Raw genomic sequence first — 21,416 nt, forward strand, 5'->3', positions numbered from 1 at the left:
GAGTAATTGCATAGGAACCCATGCAGTAGTGAGTAGACACAGAATTCACTCAAGAAGAGGATGGGGTTTTTCCCCAAGCCCAGTTCATTGCTGGATCTGAGGTTCATGTAAAATCATACCTGCACACCGAGCATAATGTTCAAAAATACTTGTCATGCAAGGAATGGGCTATATCAATCCTTGAGCGACAGTCAGCAATACTAATAGTATTTCACAAGGTTTCAGCGTTCCAGTCAGGTGATGTTGAAATATTGCAGCTGACAATCAGGCAGCCATGTTCACACTGGAAATTGCTGGTGCACATTAAGTTTACACAGAATGACATGCTGGTGCACTTGTATGTACATCTACATGATTGCTTAGCAAGTCACAATTAAGTGCCTGGCAGAGGGTTCATCTAATCACCTTCAAGCTATCTCTTTGCAATTCCACTGTTGAACAGCAAATGGGAAAATGAATACTTAAATCTTTGCATACGAGCTCCGGTTACTCTTACTTCATTGTGATGATCATAAGTGGCTGGACACCAACAAAATATTTCGTATTCAGGGGAGAAAGTTGGCGATAGAAATTACATGGTGAAATCCTGCCGCAATGAAAATGCCTTTTTTTAATGATTGCCACCTCAGTTCACATATCATAGAAATTACATGGTGAAATCCTGCCGCAATGAAAACGCTTTGTTTTAATGATTGCCACCTCAGTTCGCATATCATATCTATGGCATTCTCCCACCTTCTGTCCACGATAATGCAAAGTGAGCAGCCCTGCTTTCAACTTTTTTTATGTTTGTCATCAGTCCTATCTGATGCAGATCCCTCACTGTGGAACAGTACTCCAGAAGACGACATAACAAATGTATTGTTGGCAGTCTCTTTTGCAGACTTGTTGAATCTTCTAAGTGTTCTGCCAATAAATCGCTGTCTTTGGTTTGTGTCCCCACAACATTATCTATCTGAGTGTTACAATTTGAGCTATTTGTAATTGTAATCCTAAGTACTTCGATGAATTCACAGCCTTTAGATTTGCACAATTTATTGCATAACGGAAATTTAGCAAATACATTTCATTATTTGGAGAGAGGCAGCAGACTGTCGAGTTATTATCATTGTACCAGGCTGATGGCTGCTTGTGGAATATGTGAAGCAAGCAGTACGAGAACAGCTATAAAACAAGATGCTTTGGAGAAAACTGCTGCTACATTTGGTAGATTACTGAGAAAGACTGTGTAGAAAACAAAATAAGGTCTTTGTCGTAGCTTGCTTCAAAATGTGAAATAAATACTCAAGGTTCTGGAATGAATCTCCCGTTGACAAAAACTAAGATTAACAGCATGTTTGGTTGTAATTGCTTTCCTGATTTTTTTATCAACAACTACAAGCTACTATCCAAACTGTCCATCAAATAATATCATAGTTTCAAAACAAATTACGAAATAATTTGATAAATGCAACCTTATTCTGTAAACCTATGAAACAGTCAGAGGGGGTTGTGGCTTTCAGGTCACAAGTCACGATAAATAAATAAAATAGGATTGAGCGACGATGACGTCTTTTATTGTGTTTGCATGAAACTTCAAGTATTAATAATGCAGCAGCACATATTAGAGTTTTCTGTCTTTAGACAAGACATGGCAGACAATACAAAAACAGTGCAACAGACAGCATTGCAGACGATGCGAATACACTGAGAAATATTTACTTCCAGTGTGGACAGAAACAGAGACAAGAAACAAAGTCAGAAACAGGTGCGATACACTGCAGGAAATAATGTTTCCAACAAAAACACGTTTCCAGTAGCAGTGTGGGTGCAGTTTCTTACTACTCTTTGCAGTTGTGACGTGACTAGTGAGCTTTCAACTATCTACTTTTGCAAGCACGGTGAGTGACCTTGTGTGAACTGTGTGCATTTTGATTATTCATTTGCTTCGTAGTGTGTGACATATAAGTACAGTATGCCGTTTCAAAGTAGTGGTGCATTGAAAGTATATCACAAATACGTCACACTTATCGTTAAATGTCAGTTAATAAAGCATTAGGATGTAAGGCTTCAAGAGATTTTATGATAACAAACGCATAGTATAAAATTCAGATGAGTAACATGTAGCATGATGAATAACGTCATGGTTAACTGAGATAGATGTAATAAGTTTGCAACTTGCCACATGCCAATATATTTTTTTAAATTTATTTATTTTTTTATTTTATTTATTTTTTTCAACTTAGTGTTGTTATCACATTTATTGTGATCATAATACAATATATTCTGCAATATTCAATGATATTAAACATTTTTGTATGGTTAGAGAACGAAGGATGAAATAAATATATGCCTGTTAATTTCCGAATGTGCCCTAAGAGGGCAGCTTACTTTTGTGCGAGTGAAACGAGCAGCAATAAAATTCATATTGTTTCTTGTCACAATTACTTCTCTGTTCATCTTCAAATATGTGAAGATTTCAGTGTGTATGGTTAAGCAGGAACCTAAAGGACAGCTTAAATTGCTGCCTGTATAGAAGGCGGTGGAGGCGTCGCTCAAGACAGACAGTATATAAGACTATAGAAGACGTTGAAATATCAACAGCCGCCGCCGACAAGAAGAAGAATACAATCAAATCTGTTGCCGCACACGCGTTGCTAGATGGACCGTCTGTGTTTTGTGGTTGCAGACTGAATTTCAGCATTGATTTGAATGACACATTTTCACATGGTAATGGCTGGTTAACAGTAGCAATTGTACGTGGAGGTACAGGTGTGTCAAACGTGTCTGGACTGGAAAGCTTTGTCGACAGAGACATCATAGCCTACAAAACATATCATGTTACTGAAAATGTGATAGACAAATCGATAGCCTCATTGCTGGTCATTTTCAGGGCGCCACTACATTATGATTGCGTCGGTTCCTGCAAAAAGTTGTGTGAAACGTACTCTCCCCATCATCATTGCCCGGTGAAGCTAAACGTTGCGAGTTGTGTTGGCAACACTGATTGATTACATCAGCATTTCCTCTCTCATGTCTCCCCTTTCTGCACTAGCCTAAAATATTCCCTTATCTCTGCCATTGCCCACAGTGAGAGTCGTCTCTCTTTCGTGTCACTTATAACTCATTTAGTCACATCAAATGTCAATAGAAAGAAACTGGGACGAAGTCGAGTGAGACATCAAGTAAGGACATAGAAGCAAGTAAATCTTGCTAGGAATAAACGTAAAAGCAGAGAATTTTTAACATAGATCTTATGGATTTTTCACAGGTGCAATGAATTTGTGGTGTAGAATTGCCAAAAACGTAAAATCACGGAACATAAAATCAAAGTTCCACTGTAGTTGTTTCACAAGAACAATATTTTCTAAATCAGTGGTTACTGTTCATCAATAAATAATTTTCTTCAAGGTAATAAACAGTGTTTGAACACAGTATATGTTCTGAAATCCTACTGGAGTAATAATTCAGAAGATTACTCCTGTCCCTTACTTGAGTATTGGTGAGACATGTGCAACTTTACCGTCTTTAGGTACGGATCTTTTGAGTAATGAGTGGTTGTGTATGATTCCTAAGTATGGAGGTATTGTATCAGCATACTTCCAAAGAAACCTAACTGGTATGTAATCTTGACCAGAGTTATTGCTTTTATTAAGTGATTTAAGCTGCTTTGCTATACCAAGGACATCTACTTCTAAGTTACTCTTGCTGACAGTTGTTTTGATTAAAATTCTGGAATATTTACTTTGTCGTCTTTGGTGAAATAATTTATGAAAACCACGTTCAGTAACTCTGCTTTAGTGGTGCTGACGTCAGTAATATTACCATTATCATCATTCTGTGAGGGTATCAGTTGTGTCTTGGTGCAAGTGTACCTTTTGGATGACCAGAATCTCTTTGAGTTTTCCACCAGATTCTGAGACAGTTTCAGTGTGCAAACTATTACAGGCATCTTGTATTTTAGATCACCTTAAATTTTGAGCTTCTTGTAAAACTTCACCAGTCACGGTGTCATAGGTTTTAGCTGTGAGACAGCACTCAGTTGAGTTTAGCGTCCTCCTGGATGTTGCTCCATATGAGATATGCAGAAACATGTGTGACAGTGTTATTGCATGAACACTGTCTGTTTAATTGCTGGCCTGCAGAGTCAAAGTCGAGTGGTAAAAGTAATATAGTTAACCATAGCTAGCTGCTGCGTTAGGTATAAAATCTTGTCTTTGTGTAAGAATTTTAAAAAAATGACTGAGTCCTACACCTTATGAGTTGGAAGCCACCATCATGATTCATATCATCTTCCGCCATATGTATACCACAGATCCTTCAATAACTGAGTCTGAAAAACCAGATGATCCTTTACTAAGGCAAGAGTAGCACAAGCCATCGCAGTTTGCAAAAGGGTGACATAAGTTTGTGGAAGGTTGAAGTCTACAGAATATCATATCAACAAAAATTGTGTTGAAAATTATTGCAGCACTCGCTTTTCCGAGTCCAGTAAATCTTCAATAACTGAGCATTTTATCTCCACAGGACATTCTCTGGACATTTTTGTCATGGAAATCTTGGCCATGACAAGATCCTTCTGGGGTTCAGTTATTAAAAAACATGTGGAAATATGTGTAGTGGAAGAGCTTATTAATCGTGATGGGTACTGCTTTGAGCTGTGTATCATAGGTGTGTAATTACTAGGAAACAAACCTGGCAGATGATCCAGGAATATGAAGCATAATGCTTAGTATCTTGAAAGGATTTGCAATACATTGTAGGATTGTACATCGCTAATTGTTTACTGTAATTAAAAAAAGGCTGACAGCACCTCCAAAACACGTCATGTAGAAATATTAGAACCTATGGAACACATTGACAGAATGTGAGGCTGCTCATGTCCGATATAATTGAACAAAATCTGGATTTTTAAGAATTTATTAACATGACTACTGTTGACACTGCTATAAGAAACATGAAAGAATGAAGGTTATAGTTTGTGAAAACCAGAGCTTACGATTGGATGTGAAGGATGTGGAGAGAGAACAGTGTAAGAGAATAAGACAATTAAAAGGAGCATCATCAGAGTAAAAGATGTGACATAGAAGTAAGACACTACAGGAAGGGGAAAATCTCTCATATGTCATCTCTAGTTCAAAACACTATGAGGAACCTTTCAGGCCTCAGTGAAGCTGAGGTAGAAATCCACAATCCTTTTCTTGGATGTGAAAATATTCCACATTTAATAAGTAACTTGAAGTTTGTAATACTTATAAAAACTCAATAAAACAATTATATTGGAGTGTCAGTTTTTTGTTCAACTTCTGTAACATTTAAGAATCTGTTACAAACATTTCTTAGAAGTAGTTTTAGTTTTCTTCTTCTTTTTTTTTTTTAAAAAAAAAAAAACTGACATGAAGTAACCTCAGTGTATGATACATTTATTTTGCTCTTCTCTCTTACTTGAATGTGGGGTTGTGTGTCTTCAGCCAAGTTTTTTATTTATTTTTATGCGTAGTACTTACACGACTAGACAGGAGCCAAGACAGAAACTATGCATAACAGCACAGCACCTAAATAAGGCAACTGAGTCAGTCCTTCAAATATTTTCCATAAAAACAAAACCAACTTGTTTTTGAATAGTTCGAAGGTCATGTGCCACTTTTGTGAATCATATTTTGGCATAAATTGTAATGTAGTCCTTTCGGAGAGAAAAAAAGATCTAGCTTTGAAAATTCTCAAAGAAGAAATCTCTAAATTGTAAGAGACTTACTCTAGTGTATGTAGGTTGTAGTGATGAAAAGTTTTACTTCCCCTTCTTGATTAGTAATTGTGTTTCAGTTGCGTCTCATCTTTGTTGGCTCATGTCGGAATGCTGAAGACGATGTGCGTGTTCAGGACATGAAGGATCTGTGCAAACACTTATCTCTAGAAAACAACGTTGAATTCAAAGTGAATGTTCCTTATGAAGAACTGAGACGGGAACTGGAGGAAGGCTCTATTGGCTTACATGCGATGTGGAATGAGCACTTTGGAATAGGTGAGTAATCCTTGATGATCCTTGTAAATATGAGCTACAAAGGAGCATTAACTCCATAGTATTTGGCTAACTCCATGCCGTAACATGTGGTGTGTACTCCTGTAGGTGAAAAGTACATTAGTCAGAATGCCTTACTGCAATAGTGTCTTCTTCAGATTTCTTGCTGCATCAATCCAGTGTTGTTGGTGTTCAGCAGGAATTGGCCAGAAATTGGTTTTAGGGTATTTTATTCAAAAAGTACGTTTATGAGTTTCAAATTAATATAATTCGTCATCAGACAGTTTTGATGGTTTTGTCAGGTGAGTTTTTTACAGGTGAATTGCCCAAGGATGAACAAAAATTCAGTTACAAACATGTAATAAAGATGATTGGGCTATAGAGTTGTGTTGAAATGTAACTCGAATGAAATGTCTGCTTGGAACATTTACTTTTACAGTTTCTCTCCAACTAGACACACCAGTATAGTTTTTGATATTTTCACACTTACTCATTGGTTTTCATTATTAAGCACTTTCGTTGAGCTACAAAACTTTTTGGAAATCCACATCATATGTATGACTAACTTACAATGTATGACTAACTTACAATGTATGGAAATAATGTGGAGTGGCTACAAGGTATGTGAGTATCAGAGATGCTTCAGTACAGTGATATATTACAGAGATGTGGCATTTTGGGAAAGGAAATGCAGGTTACTGTTATATTAAATTGAAAACTTATTTTACATTAAATTTATGATGTGAAATATAGAGAAATAAATGGAATTTAGTGAACTACAGTGTTGTAAAACTTATTTCACAGATTGGCTGAGAAATAAATGTGGATAAGGAGGTATGTGAAAAAGTTATGTGCTATTTGATGAACAGTGCTGACAGCAGTACATAAAAATTTCGTAATATTTAATTCTATGAAAGTGACAAAATACCATATTTACTCGAGTATAAGACAATTCTAATTATAAGACGACTCCAAGAATCTTCTTGAGAAAAGTTCATTTTTAACGTATTCTGACTAATCAAAATTAAAACCGTTTTTTTGACATAAACTATCTGCCTAAGAAGTTAACACTACACCTATTCTAAATTTATGCCATTTATTGATTGTCTGTGTTTTAATAATACAAGGAAGACTAGAATAAAGACAAAGATGTGGTTTATATTAATTTTCGGTCCATTTATTTTTTTCCCATATTTTTCATTTACTAACCCTGTCTTCTGTGGTATAAGTATTTTTAATCATCTTCGTAATAGCACAGCTACAAAATTTATGTCTTCATTGTCTCAAATATTTGGCTGTTTCTTCTGAATAAGTTGTAATTTCTGGGGTTGTGGTTAAGTTTGGGCCCTGGGAACACAACTGTTTTTATTCGAATACATAATGTATTTCACTTTTATGCGGACATTACTTTGTTAGAATGTCTCTTGCGTATTGTCTGCCTGCCACCATCTCATTGGCTGTCTAGAACCAGCATCTGATACACTCCCTTTTGTTCCCATTGTACATCACAGCAAGCATTGACAATTTTGCAGCCCAAAACACACAAGTACGCTGCTGGTGTCTGTCTCTACTTTTACCATACTATGGTTGAGTATTTGTCCAATTTTAAAGTCCATTAAATTCTGAACATAAATGGATTTAGGCGAACTGCAGTTTAAACATGGTAGATGTTCCTAAAAATCCAAAGTACATGATATAGATTCCTATGGTTGACAATATGACAGAATTTGCTGGTTGTTTACTTCACTGCACTTATGTAGTTCTCAGCCAAAATGGTAACGCACCACTGTTTCTCCTCCAGCACTTCCGTCATGCTGTGCTTGAGCAGCTGTGAAACAGAGAATGCAAAATCATCTAGGCTACAAGTTATATGTAACAACAGCACCAAATGCATAAAAAATTATCAAAATCATGGTTCAGTCCAAATCTCAAACTTTTGCTCTTCCAGTTATCTGCTGACATCTGCTGGTACTATGGTATTTCCACGACGGGTCTTACTGCTGTAATTTATTCTCGTGGCAATTACAGTGAGTTTAATATGATTTTTTTTGTTTTGTTTTGTTTTTTTTTTTTTTTGACATTTCATTCTGGATTAATTTTCCTTCTTTTTTTATCTGAACTTCACCATCATGTTGTAAAGCTGATGGGAAGCTGGCAACGTTTCTATTCCGTATTCTAGTACTTGAAGAGTGACAGAATTCCTTGTTTGCAACCCACTTAGTAAATTATTACAGTTTCTCATAATGAAATAAAATATTCATCTTCGTTCAGAATCAAGTAATGTTTTTTGAAGGACAACATTTCCACTTTTGAATGTTACCTTTACTTAAAAATCAGCATTAATGTTTGTACATACATCTATGAGGACATTTCTTGCAAACCTGTTCAGGTACAGAGTTCATAAGATGACAGACTGTTGTGCTATTTCTTCCTGTGTATTTTAAGCAGAGCAATAGATGGCATTGAAGCGAATAAGGTATGAATGGCGTTATGTGGTATAGCCATCCATGTTGCACTCACCTGGTCCCAAAGTTCATCTTTGGTGGTTGGCATTGGATCACAGCACAGCACCCTCTGTTTTCACCATACCCCAATACCCCACACATTTTCGATTGGCGACAAGTCTGGTGATCAGGCGGGCCAGGGCAAAAGGCTGACATCCTGTGACACTAAGAAGGCACATGTTCATGCACCATCATGTGGTCGTGCATTGTCTTGCTGAAAAATGGTTACCAGGGTGGTGTGTTGTGGGTTGTGGATTGTCGTTCATGTAGGTCACACTGGTCGCAGGGCCCTGCACCAACTGTGATTTGTGGTTGTATGCAATAGCACACCACACTGTAAGGCCTCGAGTGGGCGCTATATGTCATGTGCGAATGCAATCACTGTGATGGTGTTCCCCGTCTGCAGCGAACCTGGATTCGTCCGAAAACACTACCTGATGTCATTCCTTTTGTCCAGTGACATTCTGTACACCATTGCTGTCTAGCATGTTTCTGCACATTAATCAAAGGTAGTGGAGAAATGGACGATGCACATGTAACCCATGCTGTAACAAAATGGTGATGGACTTTCAACCCGCATAGCATACACTGTGTTACAGTATTCCATTGTTGCACAAGAACCAAGGAGGAAGCAGATCTGTCCTGCAATGCCATTCAGATGAGGTGTCTATCTTTTTGGTGGGTGGTCTGGGTGGTACGACCTGGCCCATTTCATCATATTCTACGGCCTTCTATGAACCATTCTGTACACACCCGTTGCACTGTAGAGACACTTCGTCTGACACAAGCAGAAATTTCCCTGATGGATGCATCACATTCTCTCATCTCAATAACACCTTCTCTTTTAAACTGACAGTTCATGCGTACATCTGCGAGGCATGCTGCACGTCTGCTCAAGTCTCACTAGTCCATTACCTTCAGAGTATAGTGACAATGATACCAACAGCCACATTTTACCTGGAGGTGGTAGTGTGCCATGATATCAATGTTGACTTTGAACCCACATGCTGACATTGTTCAAATGCTTGTCATTTCTGCAGAGCATACTAATATTCATTCCTGGGAATATAAATGTCACTACCTCTAGTCGTTCAAGGTGTCTGTTTTTTTCTGAACTTGAGTGTACATCAATAACATTCCTTACTTTTTCTGTAGCTAGATGGAGTAGTTTTATTTATATTGGAGTCCCTTCTGAAAGTTGTTCATGAATGGATTGTTAGCCAATTCAGTCTGCTCATTAAGGATACTGTATTCAAGGGAGCTGTTTTTGTTTGTATGTGTTCCTCTTTCTTCTAGCAGACTCACATTTGCTCATCTTTCTGATAAGTGTAATATCTTCACACTTTTCCCAGTGTTTCTCGTTGAATGATTTTTTGTGAAAATGTGGGCTGCTAATGTAGATTTGTGTAAGTTTCCAAGTCCTTAAGCATCAAGCTGTTCTTTGTATCTAATCTAAAAACATCTACCTGCCTTACCAAAGAATTATTTTGGCCACGAATCACATGTCAGCTTTTATATTTCTGTTTACTGTAGGGGGCCATGGAAGGATTTAAATCATGGATTGCTTTTTGCTGTAATTTATGTTAGTAGTGAAGTTTATTTTAATATTCTTCTTTTTAAATAAGTTTGCTTTGGTCTGGTAGTGGGCGTATGTATGGTATAACAAGATATTTAGACTTGGTTGCTGTGAGGAAAAAAAAAGATCATAAAAACAGATGTTCCAGGCGGACATTTCATGCAAGTTACATCTCAACTTGTCCTTGTAGCACAACCATTTTTATTATACGTTTGTGACTGTGAATTATTGTTTATGGTAAGGCATCTCACCTGTAAACAAATGCAACATGTAGTGTGACGAAAGTGTAAAAGCTGCCTGATGATTAATTCAAATCATAAGGCATCTCACCTGTAAACAAACGTAACATGTAGTGTGACGAAAGTGTGAAAGCTGCCTGACGATTAATTCAAATCGATTTGAATGATTCAAAATTGGTAATGGTACTTTTTGAATAAAACAACCTAAAATCTGTTAGTGGCTGGTTGCAGCTGTACGTCATCAATGAGCTGTACTGTGCAGCAGCTGCAGTCTCCAACAAGTCTGAATTTGACAAAAGTGCATTAGTGTGCCTGCAACATTTCGGAATGCATGTTCTTCACCAGAAGGAAGGAAGGAAAGATTGCACCTTCTGAATTGTCATGCACATACTGGAGATTGAAGTGGCAAGAAACTTCAGAGGATTTTATTTGATTTACATGTGGTGAGAACATTCATTTGTACATAACAGCCCATTGTTGGGTCGTACTATAAAAATGATCATTATTGCCAAAACAGTCTGGCTTATTTGGTGTGTGTTACAATTGCTGCAATGTTGGAAAGGCCTATTTTGTTTTATCCATCACACAGTGACAAAATAGATCTAATCAGATCGAGAAACCACACCAGTCTTGGCTACTATTTGTATTAACAGCTTTTTCAGTATTAGACAACAACATTTCGATTTTTCATGTAGCAAAATGTTTGATGAACTTTGATGAGGTAATAGTTCTTTTACAGAAAGGAAAGCATGCCATGTAAAGCCTTAGCAAGATTAGAGAGAAAAATCGCTGGGACCTAAGGATTGAAGAAATATGTACTGTCTTGCCTGTCTCGTCTTTACTGGTTTTAGGTATCCTATATTTAATGTTATTTCACACAGAAGAGCAAGTTATTAGCTAATAGGCAATAAAGAGTCCAGATTTTCTGAAGAGTTCTTGTTCTTCTGGTTACAGATAATCCCTCCACAGAGAGAAATACAGTGACATGTTGTATAAGAATGTCGTTTAAAGATGCGCGGCACCGCACTTCAGCTCACTTAAAATCAAATAACGTGTCTTACATTTCCGTGAAGATGTATGTTTTATGTATCAGACTCTTCAGAAAGATCTACGCTACAAAATTAACTTATTTTTGAAAAGGCTTTATTTTTTTACGTTCTGATGAGCAGAGTAGTCCAAGTTATAGTGGGGGGGGGGGGGGGGGATAGCCTTCAAGTGACCCGTGTTTACATTTAGTAGTGACTTTTCTGTTTCCTCTTTGTTTACTGCTCTCACATCAAATGAAAACAAGACGTATTTCTGTGGCTGGGAGCTATCAAGTGATTTAAAATACATTCACATAATTACGGAATGCTAAAATATGTTACTACTTTCAGATTTTATATTTTTTCCACCTTTCTGACAGTCAAACATTAATTGCCTTGCAGAACAATAAAGTTATTTTTCTTCGATTTGCTAAAGAAACTTGGCTTCTATTAAGCTTTCATGCTGAGGCAGTAAATTTATTTGAAACTAAGTGTTTAATTCCACACTATTGGCTAGTTTCAACTGTTCGCTGCATTTCGTGTGTACATTTTCTTCTTCTAGCATGTATGGCATTATGCCATAATAAAGAACCAAGCACAAGATAATACAGTACTGTTACTCCAAGAAAATTTGCGTGTGAAACCACACTGAAAAGCTTATTATCAGGTGGAGGCCCACATCATTGGGAATCTGGACACACGAATGTGCGCTTTAAGATGAACTATGCATTTTAGTATGGTTCACGAAATTCCGAAGCTCTTGGAGTATCCTCTGATGTCTTGTTTCTTTTATGACATAATGTAAGAAAGATCTTTTAATATTTCACACGTTGAACATGCAGGGTCCCTATGTCACTGTAGCTGCGCAAGCGCGGTGACACCTCTTATCTGGCGCTCTCTGGCAACTGCTGAAATGAATCTATTTCTAATAGGTCATGGGAAAATATTGTGAATTGTGGTTCGAAAAGCGTCATTTTCAAAATAAATTTCCTTTTACGCAAGATGAACTACACGCGAGATTGTATGATGAATTTCTTAAATCACAGTGTGTTTGCTCTCATTTAAAAATAAACTCTTTGATGAGCAGCCATTTAGAAGAATTTCGAGCCCAGAAGATCAGAGATTTATGTCAGTATTAAAAAGATTACTAGCATATTTGTGTGATGTATCTTAAAATGTAACATGCGCTAAACAGATCAACGTTATATGTGAAAGCTTAGCTTCTCTTGTATCTTATTAACCGTAGGGACAATTATTATATGCAGAAGCTTTGCTGTTCTTGTATATTAAGTTAAACCATTAACTTTTCCTGTTAGTGGAATTCGAATTTGTACTTTCATAATATGAAAATACGCAGCGTACATATTGCTGCACATCAAAGAGCTTTACAAAACTTGTTTTTCCCCCCTGAGTTTCATTTTCTAAAGTGTTGGGAAATTCTATGCTGCTATATAAAACCATTGATAAGTTTTACAGTTCCGATGGAAAGTATACTGTCACTTAATATGGAAAAAGTGTATTTTCACCCGGGTGAAAATGTATTTTTGTCCGAGCATTTTTTTTTTCCTTGTCCACATATACATCTTGCACTCTCTCTGCTCTGCCTTCCTATTCATAATGAATCTTATACCCATTATACCATTTTCTGATGCTGTTAGTATTACCCAATACTCATTTGACCAGAAATCCTTGTCTTCTTTCCATTTAACTTCACTGGCTCCTACTATATTTAGATTGAGCCTTTGCGTTTATCTTTCAGATTTTCTAGCTTCAGTATCACATTCAAGTTTCTGACATTCCATGCTCTGACTCACAGAATGTTACCCTTTCATTGATTATTCAGTCTTTTTCTCGTGGTTACTTCCCCATTGGCAGTCCCCTCCTGGAGATCTGAATGGGGGACTATTCCGGAATATTTTGCCAGTTTAGAGATCATCACGATACTTTTTCAGTTATGGGCCACATCTCCTACGGATACACATTAGGTGTCTTTAATGCAGTGAAACCACTGCCTTTCGCATCCAAATGCTATTGATCATTGCTGATTCTTCTGCCTTCAGGGGCAGTTTCCAACACCAGGGACAAGAGTGCCCTGAACCTCTGTCCGCTCCTCCACCCTCTCTGACAAGGCCGTCGGCAGAATGAGGGTGGTTCCTTATGCTGCAAGTCTTTGGCTGCCAAATGCTGATTAGTAATCAAAATTCAAACAGTGATGGGTTTCGAACATGGGACGTAGGACGTTTTGATTGCTAATCAAAGATGCTACTGCTAGATGATGGGTCCCTACGAACTGTTATACCCAGGTGTTTGTAAGACTCAACTGGTTCTAATTGTGAATCACTGATATTTTACTTACAGTATTTATTTTCTACATTTTGCGAACTGTGCAATGTTGTTTTTAAAACAAGTTGCCAATCTTTGGACTGCTTTGAAAGCTTATTAAGATTTGGTTGGATGTTTGTGTAACTTTCTTTAGACTGTACCTAATTACTAATAATGTACAAAAAGTATGATCTTACCATTCATATTGTCTGCCAGGTCGTTCATATGCAAAAGTGCACAGCAAGGGTCCCAACACACTTCCGTGGGTCACACCTGAAGTTACTTTTTCTTCTTTCAGCCACTCTCTGTTGAGGATAATGTGCTGCATATTCTCTACCAAGAAATCTTCAATCTATTCAGAAATTTTGTTTGACACACCATATATTGTACTTTCATTCAAAATTGTTGATGTGGTGACAGATATTTGCAATGACTACACTTTTACATTTGACTGCAATCAGGGCCTCATTGTAGATAATATTTTGTAACTTCTTTGCAGGCAACATTTAATGGGAAAAGGTGAAGAAAACTGGCTGACCATCTTATTGGTCTATTCTGGGAGACTGGCAGAAGAGGCCGATGAGGCATTTATTCAAAGCACTTTGTAGAATTTGAGTGCAGTACAAACTCAATATCTATTGTGTCTGCGATGACATGTACTCTGACATTGACAGAAGATGCTTTAGAAAGTTTATCTTCATAGTATTTGATGACTACCTACAAAAGTGGTCCTGTGAGTTTATTTTCAGCATTGCACATTGCACATTTTTTCATTCACTTGGCGCTGATATTACATGTTAATAAATATTGGGCATTACTTAGCGACCAATAGAGCATATTCCCCTAATGCATATTCTTAAGGTTAAATTGAAGATTACATGCTTAATCCATTCGTGTCTGGTTTAAATGCATGTAGGCACTCTAGAAGACTTACATTGACACTCTGCTGGCAAAAGTGCTGACACACATTTTTAAAAAATATTCTGCAGTGATATTTTGTGTGCCTATTTTATAAATGTTACACCTAGTGCAATGTAGGTCCACACTAATGACTTTGTATGGCAGGTATCAAAACATTGTGGTAAATGTAGAGATACACAGCATTTTCTGATCTGCTAACAAGTTTCACTTCATTCCCTCTGCTATAGCGCGCTGTACAATATTTTGTCAGAGCTGCTTCTTGTCAGTTGCCAGGATGTCCGTCAGAAAGTGTGCTCATTTTTTTTCTTTAACTGCAAAGGGATAAAGGCTACTACATATCATTGTCTTGTTAAATATTTTGGGAACTGCAGTAACTGTTCTCAAAGCTCACACAGTAGTCTGACAGTGCTTTTTCTTTGTGACCTGTGAGTTTAGGGTGCACAGCAGAGGCTTTGAATAAGCATATATCTAGAATATATTTACAATTCTAAACTGGAGAAAAAAAGTCACTTATCATTTGAAATATTGCTGTGTTTGGAAGACTGTCTAAAACACAGTTTACAAGATTTGTGATTGCCTCTTCTTCACGAAAGAAAAACTGCCTAAAACTCATTTCGCAACTAGAGAATGTGAGTTTCAAATAATTATGTTATGAAATGGAGAACACACAAAGAAAACAAATTTAACAGGAAGTGATGTGCTTACAATACAGCCTGAGGTGCTTGCAATAGCCATGTGTGGCCATGCAGTTGCTTTATATTGACTTACATATACAGTGCCGGAACTATATGAGCTGTTGTCATCAAACAGAGCAAGGAACTGATGGCAGTATTATGAGCTAGGCATGTTAGCTGATGTGAAATGATTAATGATCAATGTCCATCTACAAAAATTGACGAATTCTCCAAATTGTTTCCACACAGCTCTTGCTGACACACAGTACTATACATTACTTCTAATAACTGAGAGAATGCTAATGTAATGTACAGGGTGATTATAATTAAAGTTAAACTTTCATAACACTGTAGAAATAACACCACTGGTCAGAATGTCGTCAAGTTGCAATGGAATATTATCAGAGCAGGGGGAAAACGTATGACAGAAGAAGGAAAACTAGTGTGAAATTTGATCAATAGATGGCACTGTATGTGTCACAATACATAAATGAAAACACCTGTCTTGTGCATGACCCATTGAAGTTGGTATAAACACTCCGGGTACACAGCTTTTCATCCTTTCGCATCTGCGATGTTCACCATGACTGTCTCAATACAGGATTGCGCTCTGCTTGCAAAGCTGTATTACAAGAGTGATGACTGTGCACACGTTGCTCTGGAGAAGTTCCGCACATTGAAGGGTTTGAGAAAAGGCATTGGTCCGATGACTGTCGTGGGTCTGGAGAAAATGATTCAGAAATTCTGAAAGACGGGTTCGTTTGGCGTGCAACCGGGTAGAGGGAGGAAACAAATTGATTTGACGTCAGTGGAAGCAGTGGCCTCAGCAATGCAGGAGGAGATGAGTCGCGGTGTGCAAACGAGTAGTGCATGGAGAATTGCCTGAACATTGGACATACCCGTGAGCACGGTGCGTAAAATCCTATGAAACATTCTTCTTTGCTATCCATTCAAAATTACCCATGATTAAGAGTTGCTTCCTGTTGACTTGCTAGCAAGAGAGAACTTTGCTTCAGAATTTCTTGCTTGCATGGAAGTGGACAGTGGTTGGACGTGGAAGATTTTGTGGACAGATGAAGCCCACTTCCATCTGACAGGATATATCAATACACAGAATTATCGAATATGGGCAACAGAAAATCCACTTGCAAATCAACCAGCACCACTTCCTCCTGAAAAGGTGACTGTGTGGTGCAGGTTTATGGCATCATTTATTATAGGGCCCTATTTTTTCGAAGAGGCAGGTGCTTCCAGTCCTGTTATCTGTACCATCACTGGTAAGCGCTGTGAGTGTCTTTTGTGCAACCACATCATTCCAGCTCTCCAACAGGGTTGATGTGTGGATGGGATCATTTGTATGCAAGATGACACATCTCCACACATTGCAAATCCAGTTAAGCAGCTGCTGAAGCGCCATTTCGGAAATGCTGGAATTATTGGCTGACATTTCCCTACAGCCTGACCATCCGGATCACCTGATCTTAATCTGTGTGACATGTGGCTTTGGGCTATTTGAAAGATGTTGTGTCCAGTGTTCTGATTGCAAACTTAGCTGCATTGAAGGCACACATTGCACAACACAATCCGAATGCGACCCCGGAAACACTTCGATCAGTTGTGGAACATGCTGTTTCTCGATTTCAACTTGTTACAGAAAACAGTGGCAGCAAATTGAACATATTTTACACCAGTCACATAGATATTAATAATCTGATTTGATTTTGATTGATGCTTTTTATGCAGTTTTTCGCCTCAGAACAATTAAATACCAGTTTTTCCCATTCGTGATATGACCTTGCCGTGGTGGATGGGCTTACATATCTAACAGTATCACACCTGTACATCCATGCACACTGAGTAGTACAGTTTGTTTAACGTCAAACATACACCTTAGGCATTGTTGTATGAGTCATTTCTCATTTGTATCTGACCACTATTAAATTGTGAAGCTTACAGTGCCATCTATTGCTACATTTTGCACCTATTTATTTTTCTTCTGCCATACCTTTTTCCCCCTTCTCCGATAATATTCCGTTGCAGTTTAACGTCATTCTGACCAGTAGTATTATTTCTACAGTGGTTTAAAAGTTTAACTTTAATTATAATCGCCCTGTACATCACTCACTCACTCACTCATTATTTTCTGTGGATTCCTTCATGAACAACCACCTTCACAGATCTGGAATGAGTGAAGGCGTACCTTAAAAAATTGAAGCAGCTGTTGGGAGCTCCAGTAACAATGGACTATCATTAAACTGCTTTGAACTGCTTGTGTTTATTGAACCTGCATTTAATATAGTAAAATTGACAGTAAAGCTGATACTTTTAAAAGAGCTGCTGCTTCTTCAATAGCTTAGGAACTGTTTGTGCTAGAACCCTACAACGAGGCGAACTATGATTCAGATCACTTCTATCTAAGAAGCGTACACATGATTCCACCACACATAGTTTACACAATTGTTAAACTCTTTATATACGTTCACTTTGAGCCAAAAGACACATGTAATTTTGGAAACATTCATTGTGCTGGTTTCTGCTGGATCACCTGGTATGTCACACATCTATTGTAGCGTCCTGCCATTTATTCCTGATAGTTTGTTGTTCGCTTATACCAATTCTAAGTATTTTTTTGACACATGTATGTCTCACATTATGAAATGTGCACAAGTATATTGTGCATAAAAGCATTTTATTTAAATAGTTATTTGCAAAGACATTTGCAGTGGTTGTATTTATGATTCTTATATTGAGCAAGCTGTAAAGGAAACAAAAGAAAAATTCGGAGTAGGTATTAAAATCCATGGAGAAGAAATAAAAACTTTGAGGTTCGCCGATGACATTGTAATTCTGTCAGAGACAGCAAAGGACTTGGAAGAGCAGTTGAATGGAATGGACAGTGTCTTGAAAGGAGGGTATAAGCTGAACATCAACAAAAGCAAAACGAGGATAATGGAATGTAGTCGAATTAAGTCGGGTGATGCTGAGGGAATTAGATTAGGAAATGAGACACTTAAAGTATTAAAAGAGTTTTGCTATTTGGGGAGCAAAATAACTGATGATGGTCGAAGTAGAGGAGATATAAAATGTAGACTGGCAATGGCAAGGAAAGCTTTTCTGAGGAAGAGAAATTTGTTAACATCGAGTATAGATTTAAGTGTCAGGAAGTCATTTCTGAAAGTATTTGTATGGAGTGTAGCCATATATGGAAGTGAAACATGGACGATAAATAGTTTGGACAAGAAGAGAATAGAAGCTTTCGAAATGTGGTGCTACAGAAGAATGCTGAAGATTAGATGGGTAGATCACATAACTAATGAGGAAGTATTGAATAGGATTTGGGAGAAGAGGAGTTTGTGGCACAACTTGACCAGAAGAAGAGATCAGTTAGTAGGACATGTTCTGAGGCATCAAGGGATCACCAATTTAGTATTGGAGGGCAGTGTGGAGGGTAAAAATCGTAGAGGGAGACCAAGAGATGAATACACTAAGCAGATTCAAAAGGATGTAGGTTGCAGTAGGTACTGGGAGATGAAGAAGCTTGCACAGGATAGAGTAGCATGGAGAGCTGCATCAAAGCAGTCTCAGGACTGAAGACCACAACAACAACAACATATTGGTCACAGACTGCACATCAGTGAGGTTTCCATTTTTCTCTGGTAGAAGTAGTGCAGATCATGTGAAAACGAACTTAGGCTTAAGAGTCAGTCCTGTGCTACTGGAAATTATGTTTATAGCACTCATAGGCTAGAATAGAAACAATAGTTTAGAAGAAATTGTAATCTAATGCAAATTAAGAAAAATACATCTTTAAAATGTAAAGGGAAGAGGTGGCTGGGCTGGCATGAATACATGTGATGTAAGTGAAAATGAAACATATTGTATATACATTTGCCAACTTCCCCCCCACCCCGTGTGTGTGTGTGTGTGTGTGTGTGTGTGTGTGAGAGAGAGAGAGAGAGAGAGAGAGAGAGAGAGAGAGAGAGAAGAAAACAAGAACATAAACCATTACAGAATGAGGCAAAGCCACTCTGCTCTGGGGTTAAATCTAATGATGTGTGATGTTTCTCTGTGATGGTTTAAGGCAGCAGCTATGCTTGCCACTCTTGATGCACGGTTGCGAGTGATATATGAAAGAACTGCCTCCTGGCAGTCAAGCTGTGTACCAGTGCGGGTTGAAATTGATAAAAAGTGTAAAACTTGGTCAGAAGACCTGTAGATCAGTTTTCATGGAAAGTTGTTGATTTATTGCTTTTTGGATGACAGATGATGATTGTAACTAAGTGTCATAAATCTGTACTTGATAATATATATAGTCACTGAGGATTAGTGCTGTTGAGAACACAATCAAGAACAGTAGTCTTGTAATAAATTTTTACCAAATAAAACTACAGCTATATTTTCAGTACTAGAAATTTGCATAAAGCATATTGCGTAACATGGAAGTAAATTTCATTTTTTGTGGGTGGCAGGTGTTGTAGAATGCATGGCAGCCGGTCTGATAATGGTTGCACATCGGTCGGGTGGCCCACAGATGGATATTGTAGAGGAAGCAGAAGGCAGCCGCAATGGATTCTTAGCTGCAGATGAACAAGAATATGCTAGTGCCATTGCACATATTCTCAGGATGTCACCAGAAGCTAGGAAATCTATTAGAGAAGCTGCAAGGTAGGTATCAGGAAGCCAGATTAAGACTTGTTTCAATTTTGCAGTACCTTGCTACCTTTCAGACATTATTTATTTATTTATTTATTTATTTATTTATTCAACAATGTAAGGAAAAGATAGCTTGCTTCTTACCATAAAAAGTGACACATTAAGTTGCAGATAGGCACAATTAGGTACTTACTTTAACTTTCAGCTACAGCTTTCGTTAGAAACAGAGATTAGTACACACACATTCATTCACACACGTAGGCGTACCTCATGCACATCTGTCCGCCATCTCCAGCAGTTCAGATCGGGTCCGAGCTGCTGGAGATGGTGGTCGTGTGTGGGTGAGGTGTGCTTGCTTGTGTAAATATATGTAGATTGGAACTTAAATAGTGGCAACAGTGCTATGGAGGCACTATGCAGTGAAATCTACTATTGTCACTGATAGCACACATTGTTGACGTACCTACCTTAACTCCAAGCAAATGGACTCTCGCTTGTCTCATGTCACCGGCGTGCACACAATCGAGGGAAGCGGTCACTTTTGAGCGAGCAGTCTAACGTAATGGTGACACTGTTTTCGAAACAGCAACAATGGAGTTGGATGAAGATTGAATGTGCCAGAGGTCGTACAGCACAACAGTGTCATCGAGGTCTTCAAGAGGCGTGCGGGAATCGGCATTGCCGTACAGAACATTGGGCTGATCGTCCTTGCATCTCTGAAGAAGAAGTGCATACTGTTGCCGCATTAGTGGACAGTGATCACTGCCATACAACTTGTGAGCTCGCCCAGGAAACTGGATTAGCGCATATGGCTGTGCTTCGCATCCTGCAGGAATGCCTGGGCAAGTGAAAAATTGCATCACGATGGGTTCCGCACGACTTGACGGAAATGCAGAAATGGATGCATGATGACACTGCTCAGACACACTTGAGGTGCTATGAGTGCGAAGGAGAGGCTTTCTTACGCTGTATTGTAACACTGGATGAGACATGAGCCACATCGTACGAGCCAAAACTGAAACACCAATCCAACGAATGGCGTCATTATGGGTCCCTGCGAAAATCAAAAGTGCGTCAGAGGCCCAGTAGTGAAAGTTGTCATGATTCTCATGTAAGACTGTAATGGTGTTATCGCATTACATTCCTCCACGGCAGACCATCAGTGCACAGTATTACTCTTCATTTGTGGAACATCATCTGCACCCAGCTTTGCGAAAGAAATGGCAACACGTTCTGCGCAACCCACCCGCCACTTTGCACGACAACGCGCGGGTGCATACAGCGGAAGCTGTGGCTGCTCAGTTCAGTTGATGGGGCTGCTCAGTTCAGTTGATGGGGTTGGGAAGTACTGTACCATCCACCATACTCCCTAGTGACTTCAATTTGATTCTGAAGAATAAGGAAGCATTTTGTGGCATTCGAACTGTTCCAGAGATTCGACAGGCAGTAGACCGTTCCATTCAAACCATCAACAGAACAGGCTCTGGTAACGGTATACTTCGCT

The 21,416-nt window shown here is 38.3% G+C and overlaps 1 protein-coding gene across 1 annotated transcript in view; it reads left to right on the plus strand.

Annotated features, from left to right (window-relative positions):
* The window catches only part of LOC124711164 (GDP-Man:Man(3)GlcNAc(2)-PP-Dol alpha-1,2-mannosyltransferase), a 67,159-nt gene that overhangs the window by 41,449 nt on the left and 4,294 nt on the right, over nt 1–21,416 (plus strand). The window contains exons 8-9 of the mRNA XM_047241079.1: nt 5,803–6,001; nt 19,729–19,924. Of these exons, the coding sequence (XP_047097035.1) occupies nt 5,803–6,001; nt 19,729–19,924 (395 nt within the window). The remainder of the gene's footprint in view (nt 1–5,802; nt 6,002–19,728; nt 19,925–21,416) is intronic.

The sequence above is a fragment of the Schistocerca piceifrons genome, chromosome 8 (assembly GCF_021461385.2).
Source record: "Schistocerca piceifrons isolate TAMUIC-IGC-003096 chromosome 8, iqSchPice1.1, whole genome shotgun sequence".
NCBI lineage: Eukaryota > Metazoa > Arthropoda > Insecta > Orthoptera > Acrididae > Schistocerca > Schistocerca piceifrons.